Below are 22,943 nucleotides of genomic sequence, written 5' to 3' on the forward strand. Positions count from 1 at the left end.
TTCCAACCACAGATTTTTTTTTTATCATTTTAAATTCTGGGTGCTACTCTTTATTATAAATTCCCATTTAAGGAACATATCCAGTCTCTCAAGACTTATGGATACCAGCCTTTTCCTTCTGCCAATCTCTAAATATTGTTTTATTATTACTAACAAATGAATAAAGATAGAAAGAAATTTAAAAATTACATCAGAAACCTGAAAAATTTATGGTTATATAACCAGAGGACACTACAGTGAGGACACCATGATCCTTGGAGGTGGAATTCTAGCAGAAATCTCCCCATCTTCCCATGTTCCCTATTTCATTGAAACCTTTAGGAAGGGCAATTACTGGATGCTCATCAGTGGTGCTTTCAACAATCCTGGAGCAATAATTGGTTTTGGAGCCTAAGTAAAACAGGTTCCCACATTACAAGTGGAGTTTCAGAACATCCTTCTATCTTCTGAAGAGATAAGCTATGCATTACCACCATACAGTAATCTGGTCCTCTATTTCTGCCTGGACATGTGGCGGGGTTAGCAACTTAACACCACTGCTGGACATGCCAAAAGGAGGTCAGTTGAGCATTGCTTCATGAAGGGATATGGTACACGTCAATTATAGAGAAAACCCCAATACTCAAGTCTCAATCATGTAGGTACCAGAAAGGTAACAGTGAATGGTTGAGGTGAAAGACATTCTGAAGCTATGGCTTAGAACTGAAAACCAAAGCCTAGAAGATGAGGATGAAATAATTTTGATGGACTGAAGAATGGGTATCTATATGTACGCATCCTTCAGGTTCACTGAGTGTGAGAACTCTCTTTCCTGATGGTAAACCATGAAATACTATACTTATGGTCTTCCTGATGATCACAGTACTCCACTTGAAGTCTCCCTTTTGAACAAAAAAAAGATTAGTCACTGGTCCCCAGTCAGCTTTTCTAATGGAAGAGTTCACTGTAGAGACCTAGAGGACTGTTAATATGTCATAAAGTGCATTCCTCTATCTCGTGTTCCTTCAGGATCCAAAGGCCAATTGGTTACATAGCTGCAGTGTCTTTCTTGCCTTGTGCCTGTTTGGGAATGTCGAGCTCCAAGTCAAGGTAAAGTACATGACTGCACTTAACCAAAGGTCGAACATGAAGCTGCTCGGCAGATACTGCAAGATAATTCTATGGCAAGAGACTCTGGGTGCAAGAATAAGTCTAAGTCTTACACCACATCCTTGTTATCAGTGCTGCAATCACTACATCAATGGACAGTAATGAAATCACCGAAGCGTCTCAGGAATGTCCCGAGGCATGAGAGGGACGATGGCAGCTGCCAAAGTCCTGACCCATAGTGCTCGATCTCGTATTATTATTACTATCTAAACTACAACCCTAGTTGGAAATGCAGAATGTTTTAAGTCCAAGAGCTCCAACGGGAAAAATATGAGACTTAGGGATGGTAACAAATGAGTGAGCTCCATTACCTCGCACCAAAAACCCTAAATAACTATGCACAAGGATTACTGTCAGTAGTCCTATTATTCCGTGATTTCTTTCTTCTGTTTGGATAGGACTTTCCCTCATTGGGAAAGTATCGGCATACAGTGCTTCTCCCCTCTCCCAATGAGAGAGACAGTGAGAGAGAAATCGAATATCCAGAAAGGAAAAAAAAGGGTGGCTCCTTTATTCCTATTGGTAGTATGTGCGCTTCTTTTCATAAGAACTGAGCACCGGTGGCAGGTGCATGAGCTCTTGTACAATGTGTCAGTCCTTCAATTTGGGGAAGAGTAAATTTCCATTAAGTATGCTCTTACTTCGTGAACAAATCGAGAGCGTATTAGTTTGCTCTCTCTGAAAGGAAGGTTCTTGGTACAGGAGAGAAATGGTAAGAGTTACAGTCACATGACTTAGATAATCTATCCATCACTCTTCCTGGACTTCTTCAATGACACCATTCTAATGTTTTATTAAAGAATCTTTCCTCACCTAGGACACTTGCCAGACGGTTCGAAAACTGAATGGGGTAATTGAATGTCTGTCCTTGGTTGGAGAGGATCTTTGCCAACAACCTCAAGCACGATGTGGCGTCTTAATGCTTGTACGAGAGCCAAAATCAGATGAGAAGTCAGCAAGTGCTCATACTGAGCCTGAGAGGAAGAGGAAAAGGTCACCAAAGCACAGGAAAAGCGAACTGGCAGTGTCTTTCCAGACTTCAATTGATCCATGACTAAGTTTTCCAAGACACCAAGATCTAATAATTGTTCATGCTTTAGGAGGTTGGAACAAGTAAATTTGTTACCTACAAACTCGAAGTAATGAGAGTAAGTCCCGATTGTGAGGTTACTGACCATCTGGTTCCTGACTGCATGATTACCGATTGCAGCTACCAATCACAGTATTGGCCAATCCTGTAAGAAACGAAGAGTGTGGAGAACAAATGTAAGTAGACATTTTTGCTTAGAGAGAACGCAATCGAAAAGTTCCTGGGAAGACGAAACATGAAGGGAAAGAGCACAAGGAAAGCTCAGCGCTAAAGACTGGAAGATGTCCAATCCAGTAAAATAACACGAGTGCAGTGAATATATGAACCACATATCACAACTTATTCCTGGGGAAGGGAATGTTCCAGATGGGTAACAATTTCTGCCGATTTGATACCTTCCCGGTACTGTACATACCACCGCTTCCACGTGTATGCGGGGAGAGATTGGTCAGGAGTGTTCTCGTCACTTTGCTGGGCACGAGGAGAGGACTGACCACCTAATGACGTAATACGAAGCTGCTTAAGTGGTGATGAAGCATTCAGACATAGGAGGTAATCTAGAATGTAAGGTGTGAAAATAGTGTGGGTGATCGTCCTCATAAAGCTCTTAAGTTTCTGTGCATGGATGATCGTAAGCATAGAAAATCGTCTTGGTGGAATTCCTAATAGTGGTTGTCGTGCGCATAGATGAACATTTTCGTGAAACTTGTGCACATGGAAATTCAAGCGCATACTACTCATGCACAAGGAAGTTTGTGTGCAAAACAACTTATGCACGGGGAAAACCATGCATGTGACTGCTCGTGCACATGAATTATCGTGTGGCACGGATCATGCAGGTGGAAATGATCACATGTGGAGGAGTTCGTGTACATGATTCACTCAGAGGACTTGACAACTTCGGCAGATGTCTTAGGGGCAGCCTTTGAAGTTTGTAAGCTTGGTGTTGTGAGAGAGAGAGAGAGAGAGAGAGAGAGAGAGAGAGAGAGAGAGAGAGGGGGGGGGTCTATCCCAAACAGCATTGCTTATATTCAGTTCATGCGAGAGTTGTGAGAATTGATGTTTCTTCCCACTATGAAAGAACTCTCAGCCCTCAATCAACCTGGCATGAGACCCAGCACTGGTAAAAGGAGTGAAAACATCCCCACCAAGTACCCAGATGCCTCCATAGTGTAGTGTACACTGATGTTTCATCCTGTTAAGGGACAATTGGCACTTACTCATACAGAGGGGCTTCTGATAGGTTCACTGTCTCTCCCACATGGAGAGCAACAGTAGACTTTACTAGTAGTCCTATCGATCGGACTTCCTAGACTTCTTTAAAAACATCTTCTCCTCTTTCTTCTTCGGATGTTACAGCGAAAACTTAAGGGGAGAAAGGAGAACTTGAAATATGCCTTCTACGGAGTCGTGCAGCCTGACAATGATGCTCTGATGGGGATGAGGCCACAACAACAAAGACAGGTGACACATCCTTAGCATTTCTGGGATTGGCAGACACTGAAGTAAAGAAAGAGGTCACCCCTACCTTTAATGCTCGGTGGCAGAAGAACTCTCATTCCAAACAATGGCAACATTCAAGAAAAATAAACTTCCTAGGTTATCATCACCCATGTAAGGCCACACAAGGTAGATCAACAGATAAGTCACCCAACAGGATAAGTACATGTTAGATTATGACAGGTACATACATACATATACCAAGGCACTTCCCCCAATTTTGGGGGGTAGCCGACAACAACAAGAAACAAAACAAAAAAGGGGACTTCTACTCTCTACGTTCCTCCAGCCTAACCAGGAACTCAGCCGAGTTCAGCTGGTACTGCTAGGGTGCCACAGCCCAACCTCCCACATTTCCACCACAGATGAAGCTTCATACTGCTGAGTCCCCTACTGCTGCTACCTCCGCGGTCATCTAAGGCACCGGAGGAAGCAGCAGGGCCTACCGGAACTGCGTCACAATCGCTCGCCATTCATTTCTATTTCTAGCACGCTCTCTTGCCTCTCTCACATCTATCCTCCTATCACCCAGAGCTTTCTTCACACCATTTGTTACCTGTTATGACAGGTAACAAAGAAAACTGTTGTAAAACAGTTGCAGTTATCTGGAAACTACATATCCTTGGCTACTTACATTAATCTCTCAAACTTGACTGTCTACAAAACTGTTTATTCAATCTGAAACAAAAAGAATAAACAAGCCAGATGAAAATACCAAGAAGTACATCTATACACTCCAGTGGTCAAAGTATAAGTGTTGGTTACGCCACCTGGTGGATGAGCTGGACTTACCCACCACCTACCAGCTACTACTACTACCTCATTGAAAGTTTAAATAGCTATTTCAAACTTCATTGGAATCATAATCATATTAAACTTTGAAGGTTTTTATTGTGTAGGACCAAACAGAGAATATATTATGTATTAATGGATCTTGAGAATGCCTTTAACAGAGTTAATATTAAGACAAGCAATTGGATGGGTATTTCCAAAGCAGAAGGTACTGCAAAAATTCACCAACCGACCATTACAACTGTACAATAAAACATTATCTAGAGTGGAGGGCACTGACAAGTGTAGGAGTAAGATATAAATGAAAGGAATAAGAGAGGACACAGGGACACTTTGTAAATCCAAAAAAGAGAGAGAGAGAGAGAGAGAGAGAGAGAGAGAGAGAGAGAGAGAGAGAGAGAGAGAGAGAGAGAGAGAGAGAGAGAGGACTACTGGTAAATCAAAATTTAATAAAAACAAAATATACACTGTACAACATTTTCCAAAAGAAATAAAAACCTAATGAAATACCTACCATCTCACAAGCTCCACGTATAACTCCTGAAAGAATATTAGAGTATCGAAGACCAAGATAACTGTCTGGAAGCTCAACAAACTCAGCCAGTGGATTAGAGTCTAAAACAACAGAGAATTCATCTCCCGCTGGACTCCAACTGCCAATACTTGGTGATACACCAAGGTATAACTTGAATGCTTGCTGGAATTTTGGAGAAAAAAATTAATTTAAAAAACAAAACTAACAGTACATGTGATGCTTATTCTATTGTATGGATTATTCTAAAAGGTTTAACATCAACTTAACCAATTGGAAAGACGGGGGAAATGATTGTGTGAAAGTTAATGTGAATTCTTCACTTGTAAATAAGTACTATACTTTATTAATTTATGTAGAACAGTTTTACAAACAAATTTCATATCATATTAATGTATGAAAGTCACTTGAGTAAAAAGTAAATAAATTTTCTGAATATAAGTGTTTTGTTTCTTTATATCTAGGTATGTTTAGGCTAAGATATCTAAAAGAAAAAAAAAACTATGAAAATCCATATTTTAGTTGTTACTCAGTGATCGGGTAATTGCAATTACTAGTTTCCCTTTTCGTAAATAAAAATATTAGTTGCTCTTTCATACTGTATTTATCATATAAGAAAGTCCTGCAAGCTTCAATTATCTTGTGTTTATACTGTCATTATAGTGTACAGTATTCATAGTATTCTGTCTAGCAAAGGAACTATTAAGAGCAGAAATTTAGTAACCAACTTTCCAAAGCGACATCAAGGCACCAGCCACCTAATGAGATAATACCCCTAGAGTTAATGGGTCCTTTGACTGGCCAGAAAGTACTACATTGGATCCCTCTTTCTGGTTACAGATCATTTCTCCTTTACCTACACGTACATCGTATAGTCTGGCCTATTCTTTCCCCAATTTCCTCTGTCTTTATATGCCTGACAACACAGATTACCAAACAATTCTTCTTTGCTTAAGGGGTTAACTACTGCGCTGTCATTGTTCAGTGGCTACCTTACTTTTCGTAAGGGTTGTAGAGACCCTTCAGCTATGGTAAGTAGCTCTTCAATGAGAAGGACACTCCAAAATCAAATCATTGTTCTCTAGCCTTGGGTAGTACCATAGCCTCTATAACATGGTCTTCCACTGTCTTGGTATAGAGTTCTCTTGCTGAGGGTACACTCAGGCACACTATCTTATTTCTCTTCCTCTTGTATCTTTTTTTTTTGTAGATTTTATTCTAATGTTACTAATGTTCTCAAAGTATTATATTCTAATTGTTCATTACTTATTCTACTTTTTTGCCTTCAGCTTTTCCCATTTCTATATGGGGTCGCTGTTTCTAGTCAGCCCTCTACTGTATACTATGGTCTTCCAGTGTCTTGGGGTAGAGTTCTCTTGCTGAGGGTACACTTGGGCACACTATATTATTTCTCTTCCACTTGTATTTTTTTTACTTTTTTTATTTTAGATTTTATTCTAATGTTATTAATGTTCTAAGAGTATTATATTCTAATTCTTCATTGCCTATTCTACTTCTTTGCCTTCAGCTTTTCCCATTTCTATATGGGATCGCTACTTCTAGTCAGCCCTCTCCATCTTCCTGTCCTGTACATCTTGTTCCCTAAGACCCTTTTCCTTCATGTTATTCAATAATCTATCTTTCCCTTCCTCCTCCTGCCCTCCATCTCCATGTTCATAACCCTTTATATAAGTGTTCATTTTCTCTCCGCATAACATGACCATACCATTTCCAGTCTTCTTTCAAGAGCTTTTTTTTTAAACTACTGATACTTTAACTGTCCCTCTGATCAATTCATTTTGAATCTTGTCTTTTATTGTGACACCACACATCCACCTCAGCATTCCCATCTTGGCCACTTCCATTTTTCTTTCTTGCTCCTTCTTTATTGACCAACGCTCTTCCCCATAGAGCATGGCTGGTCTAACAACACTTTTATAAAACTTTCCTTTAACCTTTGCACTGATTTTCCTATCACTAGGTATCCCTGATGACTTTCTCCAATTCATCCATGCACAATGAATTCTATATCTGACTGCATCAAGGTTTCCATTTTCCCTAATAACAGAATCAAGATATTTGAAGGAGCTAACCCTCTTTGTGTCTTCTTGGCTTAATTTCACTGATGCCTGCCATTCCTCTCCACCTTTTCAGTAACATTGTCTTTGTTCTGCTAATTTTTAAGCCTCTACTCTACGTTCTCCTTTCCATCTTTCTAGCTTGAGTTGTACACCTCTTATTAGATCTGTTAACACAATGTCATCAGCAAACATTGCACTCCCAGGCACCTCTTCTCTAACTTCTGATGTTATAACATCCATCACATAAACATAAACACGTAGGGAATAAGGGTTGAACCCGGGTGGGGACCATCTTTCACCTTAAACTTATCTGTACTTCCAACAGTGCTTCTTACAGGTGTGGCTGCTTCTGCATACATATCTTTCATTATTAATGCATACATATCCTTCATTATTCAGACATATTTTTCAGAAACTCTTTTTCTCTCTCATGCACCTCCACACTTCCCGATTAGGTACTGTATCATAAGCTTTCTCTCCAAATCAATAAACACCAGATGTAGTTCTTTCTGTTTCTCTCTATTTTTTTAAGTTCTACCCTAGTGCAAATATTATATCAATTGTACTCTTTCCTGGCATAAAACCAAATTGTTCTTCACAAATTGTGCTTTCCATTCTCAATTTTTCTCCTGAAATATTCTCAGATATTTTCATTGTATGTGATATTAGCTTAATTCCCCTGTAGTTCCCACACTCCAGCATATCACCCTTCCCTTTGTAGATCAGGACCATTTGGCTATTTCTCCACATGTCTAGCACTCTTTCTTGGCGATATATCTTGGTCATTAAATCCCACAGGATGTATATGCCTTCCCCTCCTAAACACTTCCACATTTCATATGGTATTCCATTAGGTCCCACTGCTTTCTCATTCTTCATGTTATTCAGTGCATTCTTAATCTTCTCTCTACTGATATCCTGGGCTATTCTTTCATGAGGGTTTCCCTCTCGTCTTCTTCATTACTTCTCTTGCAGCTTATCTATTGCCCTGTTTTCTTTCCTTACTGGGATATTTTTTCTGTTTGAGTCCTCGGACTTATAGCATCTTACTTTTCATACTAGGGTTAGAGCTTAGATAATAATGATAATAATAATAATAATAATAATAATAATACAGTAATATTAATAACAATAACAATAATAATAATAATTGATTTGGTTCTCTTAAAAAAGTTGGAAAAGTATTTCAATGTTTGAGCAATTTCGCCATCAAAGTAAGATGCCTAAAGACAGTACAGTATATAGTATTACTACTTTACATTAAAAATTTAATTAAATTTCATTTTTCCTAACTACACAAACCTTGAGACCTTCAATATGAGTACTATTTGACCACAGCAAAGCTGGAAAGGTCATTAAAATTTAAAAAGTGAATTATTTCTATCGGCAGGTGCTCCACCTTTTAGCCTGGAATTTGCAAGGGTTGTTCAGGTGGGAAGTATATCCTAAGGAAAATAAAAAGCTTTCAAAACTTGCGATTTGTTCTTACAAGAACACAAACCATCGTCATTTAATAGGAGACTTATCCTTAGGGAAAGGTAGCCCCTATGAAAAAAATTACTAGCTGGTTTACCTTTCCCGGGAATTGTCAGAGCATTTGGTCCTGTAAAGAAGCAAAGGTGATGACTCTTGCCAAAGGTACGCCACAGGCATTAGGTTAGGGCCATACCAATAAATGGTATTCAGTCACAGGAGAACCTATACAGTGAACCCTCGTTTATCGCGGTAGATAGGTTCCAGACGCGGGCGCGATAGGTGAAAATCCGCGAAGTAGTGACATCATATTTACCTATTTATTTAACATGTATATTCGGACTTTTAAAACCTTCCCTTGTACGTAGTACTGTTAACAAACCACCCTTTAATGTACAGAACACTTAATGCATGTACTACAGCACCCTAAACTAAAACAGGCACAAATATTAAAGGCGATTTTATATCATGCGTTTCCTAAACACCTAAAAAGCACGATAAAAAATGGCAACCAATGTTTTGTTTACGTTCATCTCTGATCATAATGAAGAAACAAACTCATTTAGTGTACAGTACACATATATGTATAGGTTAGTTTTTGCATCGATTATATTGATTATACAGTACTGTATGTTGATTTGTTTATTACCAATGTTTTAGTTTACGTATTTTTCTTAGGACTTCCAAATGAAATGTTTTTCTTTATGACGCCGCCTGAAACGACGGCGTGTACGCTCAGTAAACAACCACGCTCAGAACAAACAAGGCATTTAACGCGCATGATGATAGTGATAAATAATGATACAGTACATACAGTATTTACAGTAAAAGCATTTACAAAATATGTTACCTTACAAATATAAATTATACAGTATTGTACGTAGCAAAGCAGGAAAACAATTTACGAGAGAGAGAGAGAGAGAGAGAGAGAGAGAGAGAGAGAGAGAGAGAGATTGTTTTATGTACGTAAATGTAAATTTTAAACAAAAAAAATATGATAGGTTACAACATGTAGACTTTTAAAACCTTCCCTTTAACTTAATGCATACAGTACGTACAGTACTAAACTATAAAACAGGCACAAATACAGTTTTAGAATGTACAGTAAGAATATTAAAGTAAATAATGATATTTTGATTATAAAATAAATTTTTGAATATACTTACCCGGTGAATATATAGCTGCAACTCTGTTGCTCGACAGACAAACTCTACGGAAAAACTCGCCAGCGATCGCTACACAGGTTGCGGGTGTGCCCAACAGCGCCATCTGTCGACCAGATACCCAGCTCTTATGTAAACAAAGACTCAATTTTCTCCTCGTCCCACTGCGTCTCTATTGGGGAGGAAGGGAGGGTCATTTAATTTATATTCACCGGGTAAGTATATTCAAAAATTTATTTTATAATCAAAATATCATTTTTAAATATTTAACTTAGCCGGTGAATATATAGCTGATTCACACCCAGGATGGTGGGTAGAGACCAGTAATATATGTTTACATTTTATGAGCTAAGAGTTTTTTATTTCATTTTAGAAGTTATCAAAATAACAAAAACAAAATAAATAGGTACCTGGTAAGGAAGTCGACTTGAACAATTACTCTGCCTTTAAAGTACGTCTTCCTTACAGAGCCTCGCGATCCTCTTAGGATGCTGATCGACCCCTAGGAGCTGAAGTATCAAGGGTTGCAACCCATACAACAGGACCTCATCAAACCCCTAATCTAGGCGCTCTCAAGAAATGACTTTGACCACCCGCCAAATCAACCAGGATGCGAAAGGCTTCTTAGCCTTCCGGACAACCCATAAAAAAAAAACAACACTTCAAGAGACAGAATAAAAGGATAAGGAATTAGGGAATTGTAGTGGTTGAGCCCTCACCCACTACTGCACTCGCTGCTACGAATGGTCCCAGTGTGTAGCAGTTCTTGTAAAGAGACTGGACATCTTTCAAGTAAAATGACGCGAACACTGACTTGCTTCTCCAATAGGTTGCGTCCATTATACTTTGCAGAGATATATTTTGCTTAAAGGCCACGGAAGTTGTTACAGCTCTAACTTCGTGCGTCTTCACCTTAAGCAAAGTTCGGTCTTCCTCACTCAGATGTGAATGAGCTTCTCGTATTAACAATCTGATAAAGTCTGACCAGGCATTCTTTGACATAGGCAAGGATGGTTTCTTAACTGAACACCATAAAGCTTCAGATTGGCCTCGTAAAGGTTTAGTACGCTTTAAATAGAACTTAATAGCTCTAACAGGGCATAAGACTCTTTCTAGTTCATTGCCTACGATCTCCGATAAGCTGGGGATATCGAAAGATTTAGGCCAAGGCCGAGAAGGCAGCTCATTTTTGGCTAGAAAACCAAGTTGCAGCGAACAAGTGGCTTTTTCTGACGAAAATCCGATGTTCTTGCTGAAGGCATGAATCTCACTGACTCTTTTAGCCGAGGCTAAGCATACCAGGAAAAGAGTCTTAAGAGTGAGATCTTTCAGGGAGGCTGATTGTAACGGCTCCAACCTGTCTGACATGAAGAATCTTAGTACCACGTCTAAATTCCATCCAGGGGTAGCCAAACGACGCTCCTTGGTGGTCTCAAAAGACTTAAGGAGGTCTTGCAGATCTTTATGTTTGGAAAGATCTAAGCCTCTATGCCGGAAGACCGATGCCAACATGCTTCTGTAGCCCTTGATAGTGGGAGCTGAAAGGGATCGTCCTTTTCTCAGGTATAAGAGAAAAACAGCTATTTGAGCTACAGAGGTACTGGTCGAGGATACAGAAACTGACTTGCACCAGTCTCGGAAGACTTCCCACTTCGATTGGTAGACTCTAATGGAAGACGCTCTCCTTGCTCTAGCAATCGCACTGGCTGCTTCCTTCGAAAAGCCTCTAGCTCTCGAGAGTCTTTCGATAGTCTGAAGGCAGTCAGACGAAGAGCGTGGAGGCTTTGGAGTACCTTCTTTACGTGTGGCTGACGTAGAAGGTCTACCCTTAGAGGAAGACTACTGGGAACGTCTACTAACCATCGAAGTATCTCGGTGAACCATTCTCTCGCGGGCCAGAGGGAAGCAACTAACGTCAACCTTGTCCCTTCGTGAGAGGCGAACTTCTGCAGTACCTTGTTGACAATCTTGAACGGTGGGAATGCGTAGAGATCCAGATGTGACCAATCTAGGAGGAAAGCATCTATATGTATTGCTGCTGGGTCCGGGGACTGGAGAGCAATAGATTGGAAGCCTCTTGGTCAGCGAGGTTGCAAAGAGATCTATGGATGGTTTACCCCAAGTGGCCCAAAGTCTCTTGCACACATCCTTGTGGAGGGTCCATTCGGTTGGAATTACTTGCCCTTTCCGACTGAGACAATCTGCTATGACGTTCAAGTCGCCTTGGATGAACCTCGTTACTAGGGAGATGTCTTGACCTTTTGACCAGATGAGCAGGTCCCTTGCGATCTCGTACAACGTCAGTGAGTGGGTACCTCCTTGTTTGGAGATGTACGCCAAGGCCGTGGTGTTGTCCGAGTTAACTTCCACCACTTTGCCTCGAAGGAGAGACTTGAAGCTTTTCAAGACCAGATGTACTGCCAACAGCTCCTTGCAGTTGATATGCATGCTCCTCTGACTCGAGTTCCACAGTCCTGAGCATTCCCGACCGTCTAGTGTCGCGCCCCAGCCCACGTCCGATGCGTCCGAGAAGAGAACGTGGTTGGGAGTCTGAACAGCCAGGGGAAGACCCTCTCTTAGGTTGATATTGTCCTTCCACCAAGTCAGACAAGACTTTATCTTTTCGGAAACCGGGATCGAGACCGCTTCTACCGTCTTGTCCTTTTTCCAGTGAAAAGCTAGATGGTATGAAGAGGACGGAGGTGTAGTCTTCCTAGTGACACAAATTGTTCCACGGATGACAGCGTCCCTACCAGACTCATCCACAGCCTGACTGAGCAGCGTTCCTTCTTCAGCATCTTCTGGATGGATAGCAGGGCTTGATCTATTCTGGGGGCTGATCGTCTTGTTGTTCAGCAACGTCCTCATCAGAGGGTTCCTCATCCGAAAACTGATGAGGAAACGGCAACGGAGTGGGGCAACGTCTGGCTCGCTGAGTCCGGTCGCACTGGTGCATGCGTGACGGAGCCGGACGCAACATCATGGAACTGCTGCACAGTCTGTGAACTGTCAACAACCATGGGTGAGCGAGGAAGCACAGCGTCAACCCGAGACTGTCTAGACCGTCTGGGTTGTGCAGTCAACACCCTACCGGGTTGCTGAGGTTGACGCACTGCGTCAAAACAAGTCACCTCTGCTGGTTGTTGAACGTCCTGAACGTCAACAACCACCTCCGAGCGTCGCTTAACGACAACGTGCGGCTGGCAACCCACACTGGGTCGCATCGGTGGAGGAACCACCTCAACTGGCAGACGCGAGTAGGTTACCTCAGCGTCAACAGGGCGCACAACCGTCCGGTTGGAAGGTTGTTGGCCAGAAGGTTCGGGTAGCAACCTTCTCCGCATTAAAGTCCTCTATCAAGGACGCAAGCTTGGACTGCATGTCTTGCAGCAAAGCCCATTTAGGGTCTACGGGAGCAGGTGCGGGCAACAGACGGGGTTAGCGACTGAGGCGGGTACCGCTTTCCATCCCTGAAAGCCTTGTTTATGCATGACATAATTGTACAGCAAAACTTCAAAGGCTCGAAAACAGCTGTGAAGTTGACCTGTAAAAAACTTGGAGCGTCTCCTGGCCAGGCGCCAGGGAGAGTCTACGAGATTTGAGAAGTCTATCTGGGCAGAGGCATGAACTCCCAAGCCGAGAAACTTCTCTCGTGTCATATCAGACTCTCGCTCTATAAGCCAGTTTAAAAGAAGGGAAAGCAAAGGCTGTATCCCCCAAACTCCTCCTGGTGAAAAACCAGTCGCCTAGCCAACGTAAAGCTCTCTAGGAGAGCGAGAGAGCACTAGCTTAAAAACAACGGCTTCGAAGTAGCTAGGCCTAGTGTAAGCTCTGACGTTTAGGCGAACGAGGAGCAGCAGTTACAAAAAGATCCGGACAAAGATCCTTAAAAAAAATCATCATGATTTAATTAAAGTCCATAGGGGGCTAAGCAGCTTTAGGCTCCTCTCCATCTGACAGAGTCCTCAAGGGAATATCAGTAGGAGGGGGAACAGCAACTTCCTCATCTACAGGAACCTTGTCCGATAAAAGCTGAGTCTCAAGCAAGGGAGAGACCTACCGTGGTGGCAATGCTTTACAAGCAGAGTCCACACTCACTGGTGCATTAGTAGCGGACCAGAACGCAACGTCATGTAACTGCTTGACAGTCTGAGAACTGTCAACAACTGAACTGTCAACCACAACAGGTGCGTGAGGATGCACAGCGTCCACTCGAGACTACTTTGACTGCCTAGACTGAGCAGTCAAAACAACTCTAGAATGCGGAGGTTGACGCACAGCGTCAAAACAAGTCAACTCCGATTGTTAGTGAACGTCTTGAACGTCAACAGGAGCATCAGCAAGTGGCCTAACGTCCAAATGCGGCTGAAAAACCACACGAGACCGCATCGAGTGTGGTTCTAAACAACCTGACTGACGTGACTTAGCTACGCCAACGTCAACAGTAAGCACAAAGGAACGTTAGGTTGGCTGAAAGCCAGGATATCGATGAGATAAACGGCTAGACTCAACGGACTAATCGGCAGAATAGTCTTCCATAAGGGAGGCAAGCATATTCTGCATGTCTTGCCATACAACCCATTAAGGATCAACGGAAATGGTTGTGGTAAGAGACGAGGGTAGCGTCTGTGACCGCAACACTTTGCCAACCAAAAAGACTCTTGGAGTCTGTGTTACGCTTTTGTTAGGCGGCGAGCAGTTATCCGATGACTGCATAGGGTCAGAGCTGTCCTAATGGCTGTAACCAGGACGCTGGACCTGTCCTGAAAGGACTGACTTTCGCTTAAGGGCTTCGAAACCTTGTGACAGGTTTCTTATGCGAAAAGCCTTCGGATGACGAGGAGAAACAACGTCTCTCTCGTCTTATGGTAGGGGAGATCTTGGTAAGATACACCCGATACCATAGAGGGAAACGTCTGTTCGTTGATCAAGGCCTCTCGAACCCATAAGTCGTTTGACATTACTTCTCCCCTGGGCTTGGGAGCATGCAAGAGGTCCCGGACTAGGTGAACGACAGGCACGAACAGACGAACCCTCGGACGCAACACTGTAACACTTTGCGCATATCACTTTATCACTTCGATTTTCTGTTTTGCACTTATTTCACTGAAATCGAAACTTTTACTGATTTCTACCTGAAACACGCAATTCTACCCTTCATTAAAAGGTAGTAATTGCGAAATCAGTCGTATAATGCAAGCTCATTAATACCAGCAAAAAACAGAAAACATATTTTAAGATAAAAAAATCAGTGGCTGGGAAAGAGACTAAACACTAGTTCATATAAACTACGTTTTCAATCTCTCACCGCACATAGCCTGGGGACGAGAATAAAAAACTAAAAACGTTTTATCCTTCCTCCCCGTACAGAGACTAGGGACGAGAGTAACTCGAGAACAACGTTACCCGCTTGAACGGAACGTTTTCTCTCTTCTCTCTCCCTCCGTCTCTATCTCTCTCTCTCTTTCTCTCTTGATTTCGCACCTAAGAGAAGAGCCCAATTATATTTCGTCAAAAAAACATGTTATTTGACTAAAGGAAAAAACTGAAAGGTTTTTTCAAATAAAAAGTTCCTTTAAAATAGAATTTAAAACATTTAAGCTAAGAAAGAATGAACAAAACGTCAGAATCGATTTACTCTTACTGCAAAGTGAAACCATGATACACTCTCCTCTCTCTCTATCGTAACGATAGAGCGCATGTTGAACGTCCTGAACGTCAACAGCTGCGTAGCATAAATAAACTAAACGTTAGTTCATCTTTGAAAACAGTACGAAGACTATCAAAGAAATTCTTTCATAAAATATTACATTTAAAAAGTTTTAAATCCTTAGCTCTAAAAAAGCTAATTACGATATAAAGGGCTCAACGTTGATTAACTTCGGTTTCCAAGTTAGGACCGCCTACTCTCAGGAAAGGTCGTATATAAACAAAACATTAAAATTTATTTTTATATGTTTATAATAAATGGAAAGTTAATCGAAGAGGCCTAATAAAGGCGGAGAGATATAAAATATATAGAGGAAAATCTATAAATAATTTATAACGTGATAAGATAATTACTAAAAGCCTAAACACACTTCCGTCTAAGGGAAGGGTCGGCCATTTAAAAGTGAAAGAAAGTCCATACTCTCTTTGTCACCATAATTAAATCTATCCAAAACGAGTTCAAGATTTAAGATGAAGATAAAACACCTGCATTGCGAAAGCTCAAAATTAGAATATAGTACTTCACCAAATAGATGTGAAAAACTCCAGTTTAGCAACAGCGAGTAAAGTACGTCTTGTCGACACATCGACAGAGAGAAAATTGAGTCTTTGTTTACATAAGAGCTGGGTATCTGGTCGACAGATGGCGCTGTTGGGCACACCTGCAACCTGTGTAGCGATCGCTGGCGAGTTTTTCCGTAGAGTTTGTCTGTCGAGCAACAGAGTTGCAGCTATATATTCACCGGCTAAGTTAAATATTTAAAAATAAAGATTGTTACAGTACTGTACTCACCACGAAAGAAGTTGAAGAAAAACTTGAATGGTGATGGCGATGAATTTGCTGCACAGTAGAAATGATGATGATGAAGCTGATGATGTGTTCTACTGTGCAGCCAATGATAGTATTTTACGTCTCTTCAGACGGAGGTGTCTTTTCCTGGGACACCTCTTCAACTTCTTCCTGGGAAACTTCAATTTCTTCCGAAGGCGTACTAGCAGGAGGAACTGGCTCTTTTTTGCGAGGCTGGAAGAACATTGTGATCGGAAGTTGTTGCCGCTGCTTCTTTTTTCGATCCAAGAGCATTTTGTAGGGAGTCATTATGTCATCAACCTTGTTGCAGAATTGCATCGAGCGAACCATATCCTCGTCCCACTCTTGCAACATTTCTTTCAACTCCTTCGCATGGTTGCAGGCCTTGGCAAGCCGTTCTAATGTTAAGCCCGTTTCTTCGACATTTTCTTGGGTCTCTTCCTGGGTATCACTCTCTTCCTCACTTGCCGATTTCGTCAGGTCTTCGAGGTCTGCGTCAGTTAGCGGCTGGGAATGGCAGTCCAACAACTCGTCGACGTCTTCAGTCGTCATGTCGCCAAACCCGTCACCTCTAATTATGGCAGCCAACTGCACAGATTTCCGTATTGCAGAGTGTTGGATTTCAGACGGAGTAAATCCCTTGTCGTCGTAAACAATATCGGGCCACAACTTCTTCCAGCTCGCATTCACGGTTGCAGGTTTCATCTCTTGAAGTGCCTTCTGAATATTCTGCAGGCACGTGGCTATGGTGTACTGCCGCCAGTACGCCTTCAAGTTAAAATCTTCATCCTCGTCATCTTGGGCAGCATCCACACACGCAACGAGGTCCGCCAAGGTATTCTTCGTGTAGAGGGCCTTGAACGCCCTGATAACCCCCTGGTCCATCGGTTGAATTAATGACGTGGTGTTGGGTGGCAGGAACTCAACCTGAATGCCCTCATGCGACAGGTCAGTTGCGTGTCCACCAGCGTTATCCATAAGGAGAAGGATCTTGAATGGCAAGCCCTTCTCTAAGAGATATTTGCTGACTTGCGGGATAGAACACTGATGGAACCAGTTGGAGGTCAGCATCTTCGTAATCCATGCTTTTTGATTATGCATCCAGTACACGGGAAGGAGATTCTTATTTTTATTTTTCAAAGCGCGAGGATTTTTCGACTTATAAATAAGCCCCGGCTTTAACATAAATCCAGCAGCATTGCCACACATCACGAGGGTAACACGATCCTTGAATGCTTTAAAGCCAGAGGCTTTGGCTTCCTCTTTGAACAGGAAAGTTCGCGACGGCATTCTCTTCCAAAACAAGCCAGTCTCATCCATATTAAAGACTTGTTCCGGCTTGTATCCACCTTCGGCGATAATATTCTTGAACGTCTGGTTCACGTAAGTTTCAGCAGCGGCAGTGTCAGCGGAAGCAGACTCCGCATGCAGGGAAACGCTTTTCAGGGCGAAGCGTTTCTGAAACTTCGCGAACCATCCTTTGCTTGCGGAAAAACGTTTCTGAGGCTGGGAATCAGTGGATGTCCCTGGTTGAGGATCATCTGCATCATCATCATCTTCAGCATGGTTGCCGTCGTCGTCTTTAGGTTCCTTTGCAGCAAAATTCTCATATAAGCTCAAAGCCTTTGTTTGGATGGTGTTCGTATCCAACGCTATGTTCTTCTTCCGGCAGTCGGCAATCCACACAGCTAAAGCACCTTCCATGCGTACGATCGTTTTATTACGCGTTGTAACGACTCGCTTCGCTGATCTGCTAAAGGTGATTGCAGCCGTCTTTCTAATGTTCGCCTCGTCCTTCTTGATATAGCGAACAGTAGATTCGTTGATGCCAAAATGGCGGCCGGCGGCCGCGTAACTTCTACCATCTTTTAACATGTCGAGAAGCGTAACCTTCTCAGCTATCGTCATCATCCTTCGGTGGCGTTTAGGCTCACTACCAGCCTTAAGAGAAGCAGAACGCTTGGGAGCCATTACAGTAGGATTTACAGTAACAAAAAGTTCAACTTAAAAAAGTCGCACACAGCACAGATTCACACACTTAAGAACGTCTACTCAGCGATACGCGGTAACAGAGAGTGAACGATCCAGCCCCGCGAGAACTTTGATGCTGCGGGTAGGAGATGCGGGCAAAACACCAATCACAGGCTAGATAACAAAACTTGAGTTCTGATTCGTCATCTATCAGCGCTTGAACCAATCACAACCCGTCTTACAGTACTATGATGCGTTGGTTACCTACTCATAGAAGATGCCCCGCGCATACCGAACGTACGTAGATTAAGTACAATACCGTAATAATAATAAATAATGATAATAATACTGTACAGTAATAATAATAATAATAATGATAATAATAATAACAATAATAATTTTATTAACAACAACAACAATAATAATAATAATAACAATAATAATAATACAGCTTTACGTACGCTATTTTACGCCTCTCTCTCTCTCTCTCTCTCTCTCTCTCTCTCTCTCTCTCTCTCTCTCTCTCTCTCTCTCTCTCTCTCTCTCTTCTCTCTCTCTCTCTCTCTCTCTCTCTCTCTCTCTCTCGTACGCTTATTCGAAATGTGATTTTTGCAACAAAGAATATTATTGGATGCAGTACTGTACTACGTACGTATACATACAAAAGATTCATGGAAAAGAAGCACATCCATTACAGTACACACCATTCTAATATGGTATGACTGCATCTGATTTGCGTTTCATGTTCGATTTAATTTTACTACGTACTGTATACAGTACTGAATTATCGTATGATCACATTCTCTTTTCGTGTTTTATTTCTTTCTGTGCTGAATTATATATCATATGTAATGCAATGAACAATCAGTAAGAACAGATATTACTAATTACAGTATTAATGGAATTACAGGTAACAAAATATCGTATTTGGTTGTCTTCAGATTTCGCGGTACAGTGGACCCTCGTTTATCGCGGTAGATAGGTTCCAGTCGCGGCCGCGATAGGTGAAAATCCGCGAAGTAGTGACACCATATTTACCTATTTATTCAACATGTATATTCAGACTTTTAAAACCTTCCCTTGTACGTAGTTCTGTTAACAAAGTACCCTTTAATGTACAGAACACTTAATGCATGTACTACAGTACCCTAAACTAAAACAGGCACAAATATTAAAGGTGATTTTATATCATGCATTTCCTAAACACGCTAAAAAGCACGATAAAAAATGGCAACCAATGTTTTGTTTACATTTATCTCTGATCATAATGAAGAAACAAACTGGAGGTAGAGCTTTGCTTATTACCCAGACATATTTCCCATACTTTTCCCTTAGAACTACATCACATCTTCCTACTTTAGATATATATATATATATATATATATATATATATATATATATATATATATATATATGTGTGTGTGTGTGTATATATATATATATATATTTATATGTATACACATATACATACCTACATATATACATAAATACATGCATACATATATATATATATATATATATATATATATATATATATATATATATATATATATATATATATATATATTACTGTATATATGGGTTATGGAAAAAATCCGCGAAGTGGTGAATCCGCGATGGTCGAACCGCGAAGTAGCGAGGGTTCACTGTATTTTCGAATTTTCCGGAAAATCCGCGATATGTATATATATATGGGTTATGGGAAAACCCCGCGAAGTGGTGAATCCGCGATTGTCGAACCGCGAAGTAGCGAGGGTTCACTGTATCCTAGTAATGAGCTGTGTTGTCTAAATGTATTCATAGCTATTGTAAGAAATGAGTTTGACACGTCCCATCCATCCTCCCCCTGATCTTGGAGGATGGCTTGATTTGAATGCTTTCAATGTAGGGAGTTTGATCTTCCATTTGATGATATACATTTTGAAAACTTTGCAACATTTGCTGAATCACATTATAGGTTTAAAGATACATTCCTCTGAACATGCCTCCAGCTTACCCATAAAGTTATCCTAATGATGTACAAGTGTGCCCTTAACTCTTCGCAGAGGCAGTCTGAAAGGTTGGTGGTTGTTTTTTTTTCTAAACCACAGTTTGATTTGTGCTTCAGCAGTCAGAATGACAGTGCCAGAAAACTTTCTTCTTGGCCATAATATTTAGGATAAGATTAGAATCTATGAGACTTGTTGTTGAAAGGAGACTGCACCCTTACCAAAGAATGTAGTCCCTTTTTAAGAGTATATGCTAAAGATTTTTAAGGATTCACGGAGCTTTTCAAGTTTTTGTGGTCTTTCTCCCTACGATATTAGATACTCACGTAGGTACCAGTAAATAGGGGGGTGGTTTTCCTTCCATTCCAGACCATCTTGGGACAACAGGCCAACACACCTGTTTAATCTGGTGTCTACCATGTCCTCTTTGGAAGTGGGAGCTGCAGGGATACCAGTTTTCAATCTCAGCAAGGGAAAAGTTTCTATGTAAGCCTACTTACAAAACTTTATAAAAATTTTCCGAACCAAATTCAAAGCCGGTCATGATCTGGAAGAGGTCAATGTAGAAGAATGTAAATATAGTGACCCTCTATATAACTTACTTTTCTCACAAACTTTACTGAATAAAGCTAAAGCTAGCTCACATCCAATTGGCACTTCCAGAGAAATGGAGGACAGGATTTTAGCTCTACCTAAAAAAGAAGAAACCTTTTTTTTTTTTTTACAAAGCTTTCGCTATAGTAGGAACCAGCAAGTCTCAGAGGAAACCAGCACCACTCATTCACATCTAAGTTTCCTAGAGATGAGCAGAGGAAGGAAAGTCATGTTGCTCAGGTAGAGCCCAAACACCTGGTCTTTCAGGATTTTTTTCAGAGGTGAAAGGGTAACTGGAGGCACTTCAAGGGAAACAGGAGCATAGGACCCCAGATTGGGGGTAGTCTTCATTTTTTTTAAGGACATGGGACAAAGCAGTTTCAAAAGGTCTGGGTTGGTCATGGATCTCCAAACCATCTATACAACATTTGTATCAAATCAGAACCTTGGAACTCATCTCCTTTATAAGCAAAATACTGATGAAAGGAGTCATACAAAAATGTAGGTTCCTAAAATTCCAGGGAAGACTATTCAGTGTACTGAAGAGAGACTCGCCTGAGAGGAGTGTAATCTTTAACTCTCTCTTCTCAACAAACAAATCAGATGTGACACAATCAAGATAATAACCATCACATACTGTATGTATGCCAATTACTGTACTACACTGATAAGCTTTGACCTGTACTATTGATATAAAAAAAAAAAAATGCTTATTAACATGTCCTAATTGACCCCCACTTCCAACCTTACCTCAGGTTCAGGCTCAGGAGGGGTTCAATACAGGTTTAAAGTGATGCCTTTCAGCCTCAGTATTCCCCCAAAAGTGTTCACATAACTAGCAAAATACAGTAAATGATCAAACTCCTTCGGTTGCAGGGAGTTCAGATCATTGCCTATTTGAACAACTTGCTTGTTTGGGTCGAGACAAAAGAATTATGCCTTGGGTACACAAATCAAGTCTTTCAAGCTCTTCAGAACCTAGGTTTCCTCATCAACTTCACAAAATCAAAACTAATTCCAAGAAGGATAATTCAGTAGCTAGGTCTTCATTTGAGTATGTCAAAAGCCACTCTAAGATTGTCAAAAGCATCTCTCCAAAGAATTCTTTGCAAGCTCAATTTCCCTCTTCAGAGTTACTTCTTCTCCACATGGCAAATAGAAAAGGCCTTGGTCCTTCTTCAGTTTGCTTCAATAATCAATCCAGTTTTTAAGAAAAGGTTGAAGGAGATCAATCAAGTGAGGAGAATGGTCTGGAAAGGGTTTTAAGACAATTGGGCAAAGCTTTCCCCATTCTGAAAAATAATTCTTAGGCCGTGGATTACACCAAAAGCCATATCCATGTCAGTCCCTCCTCCGATATCCATGATCCTTCATACATGAACATCCTGGTTGGGTCGGGAAGGTCATTAAGAATGAGACCTATCTGTTCAGAAAATAATCCCCTCAGTTTACTGTATTTTGCATAAATATATTGAAACTGATGGTGGTTCCCCTGCCATTAAATAGTCAATCCAAGAAGGAACTTTCATATCAAGATTTTCATATGCAATCAAGTGGCAGTCTGTTGCCTCAGGAGAATAGGATTCAGCTCAATTCTCAATGCAGTGAATCTTCCCGATATGAGGTTCCTTCAGAAGAGGGATTTGTACCTCTCCCCATTCCATCTTTTGCGCTCGCTTAACATAATAGCACACACTGTTCAGGCAGATAGCTCTAAAACAGAATGGACCTTAGATTTAAGCTCTTTCCATAAGATCCTATAGATTGTCCCTACAGAGATTGAAGGACATGATCCATGCTCCATGGAGGAGGTCTAACTTCCGACTGAGAATAGGTAAGCTCGAAACAGTATGAGGAAAAACAATTCTAACAAAGAGGAAATATTAACACCTTTCTATCTAAAGGCAAGGCTCACGGCTGAGCAATAACCTTTCACTGTTGAGACCGAGAGGAGCTTTTCCTCCCGAAGGTACACGAGGAAATCCGCTAGTGCTGGAATATTGGCATCGAGAGGAGAGATATCCCTTCCACAACACCAACCACAGAAGACTGTCCACTCAGCTTAGTACACAGAAGCTGAAGATTCTCGG

The 22,943-nt window shown here is 41.2% G+C and overlaps 1 protein-coding gene across 2 annotated transcripts in view; it reads right to left on the reverse strand.

Annotated features, from left to right (window-relative positions):
* Positions 1-22,943, reverse strand: part of Bet3 (blocked early in transport 3) — a 144,992-nt gene that overhangs the window by 20,558 nt on the left and 101,491 nt on the right. For both annotated transcript variants that reach the window (XM_068385666.1, XM_068385665.1), the window contains exon 3: positions 5,046-5,228. In XM_068385666.1, coding sequence (XP_068241767.1) covers positions 5,046-5,228 — 183 coding nt within the window. The remainder of the gene's footprint in view (positions 1-5,045; positions 5,229-22,943) is intronic.

This window comes from Palaemon carinicauda, chromosome 13, assembly GCF_036898095.1.
Source record: "Palaemon carinicauda isolate YSFRI2023 chromosome 13, ASM3689809v2, whole genome shotgun sequence".
NCBI lineage: Eukaryota > Metazoa > Arthropoda > Malacostraca > Decapoda > Palaemonidae > Palaemon > Palaemon carinicauda.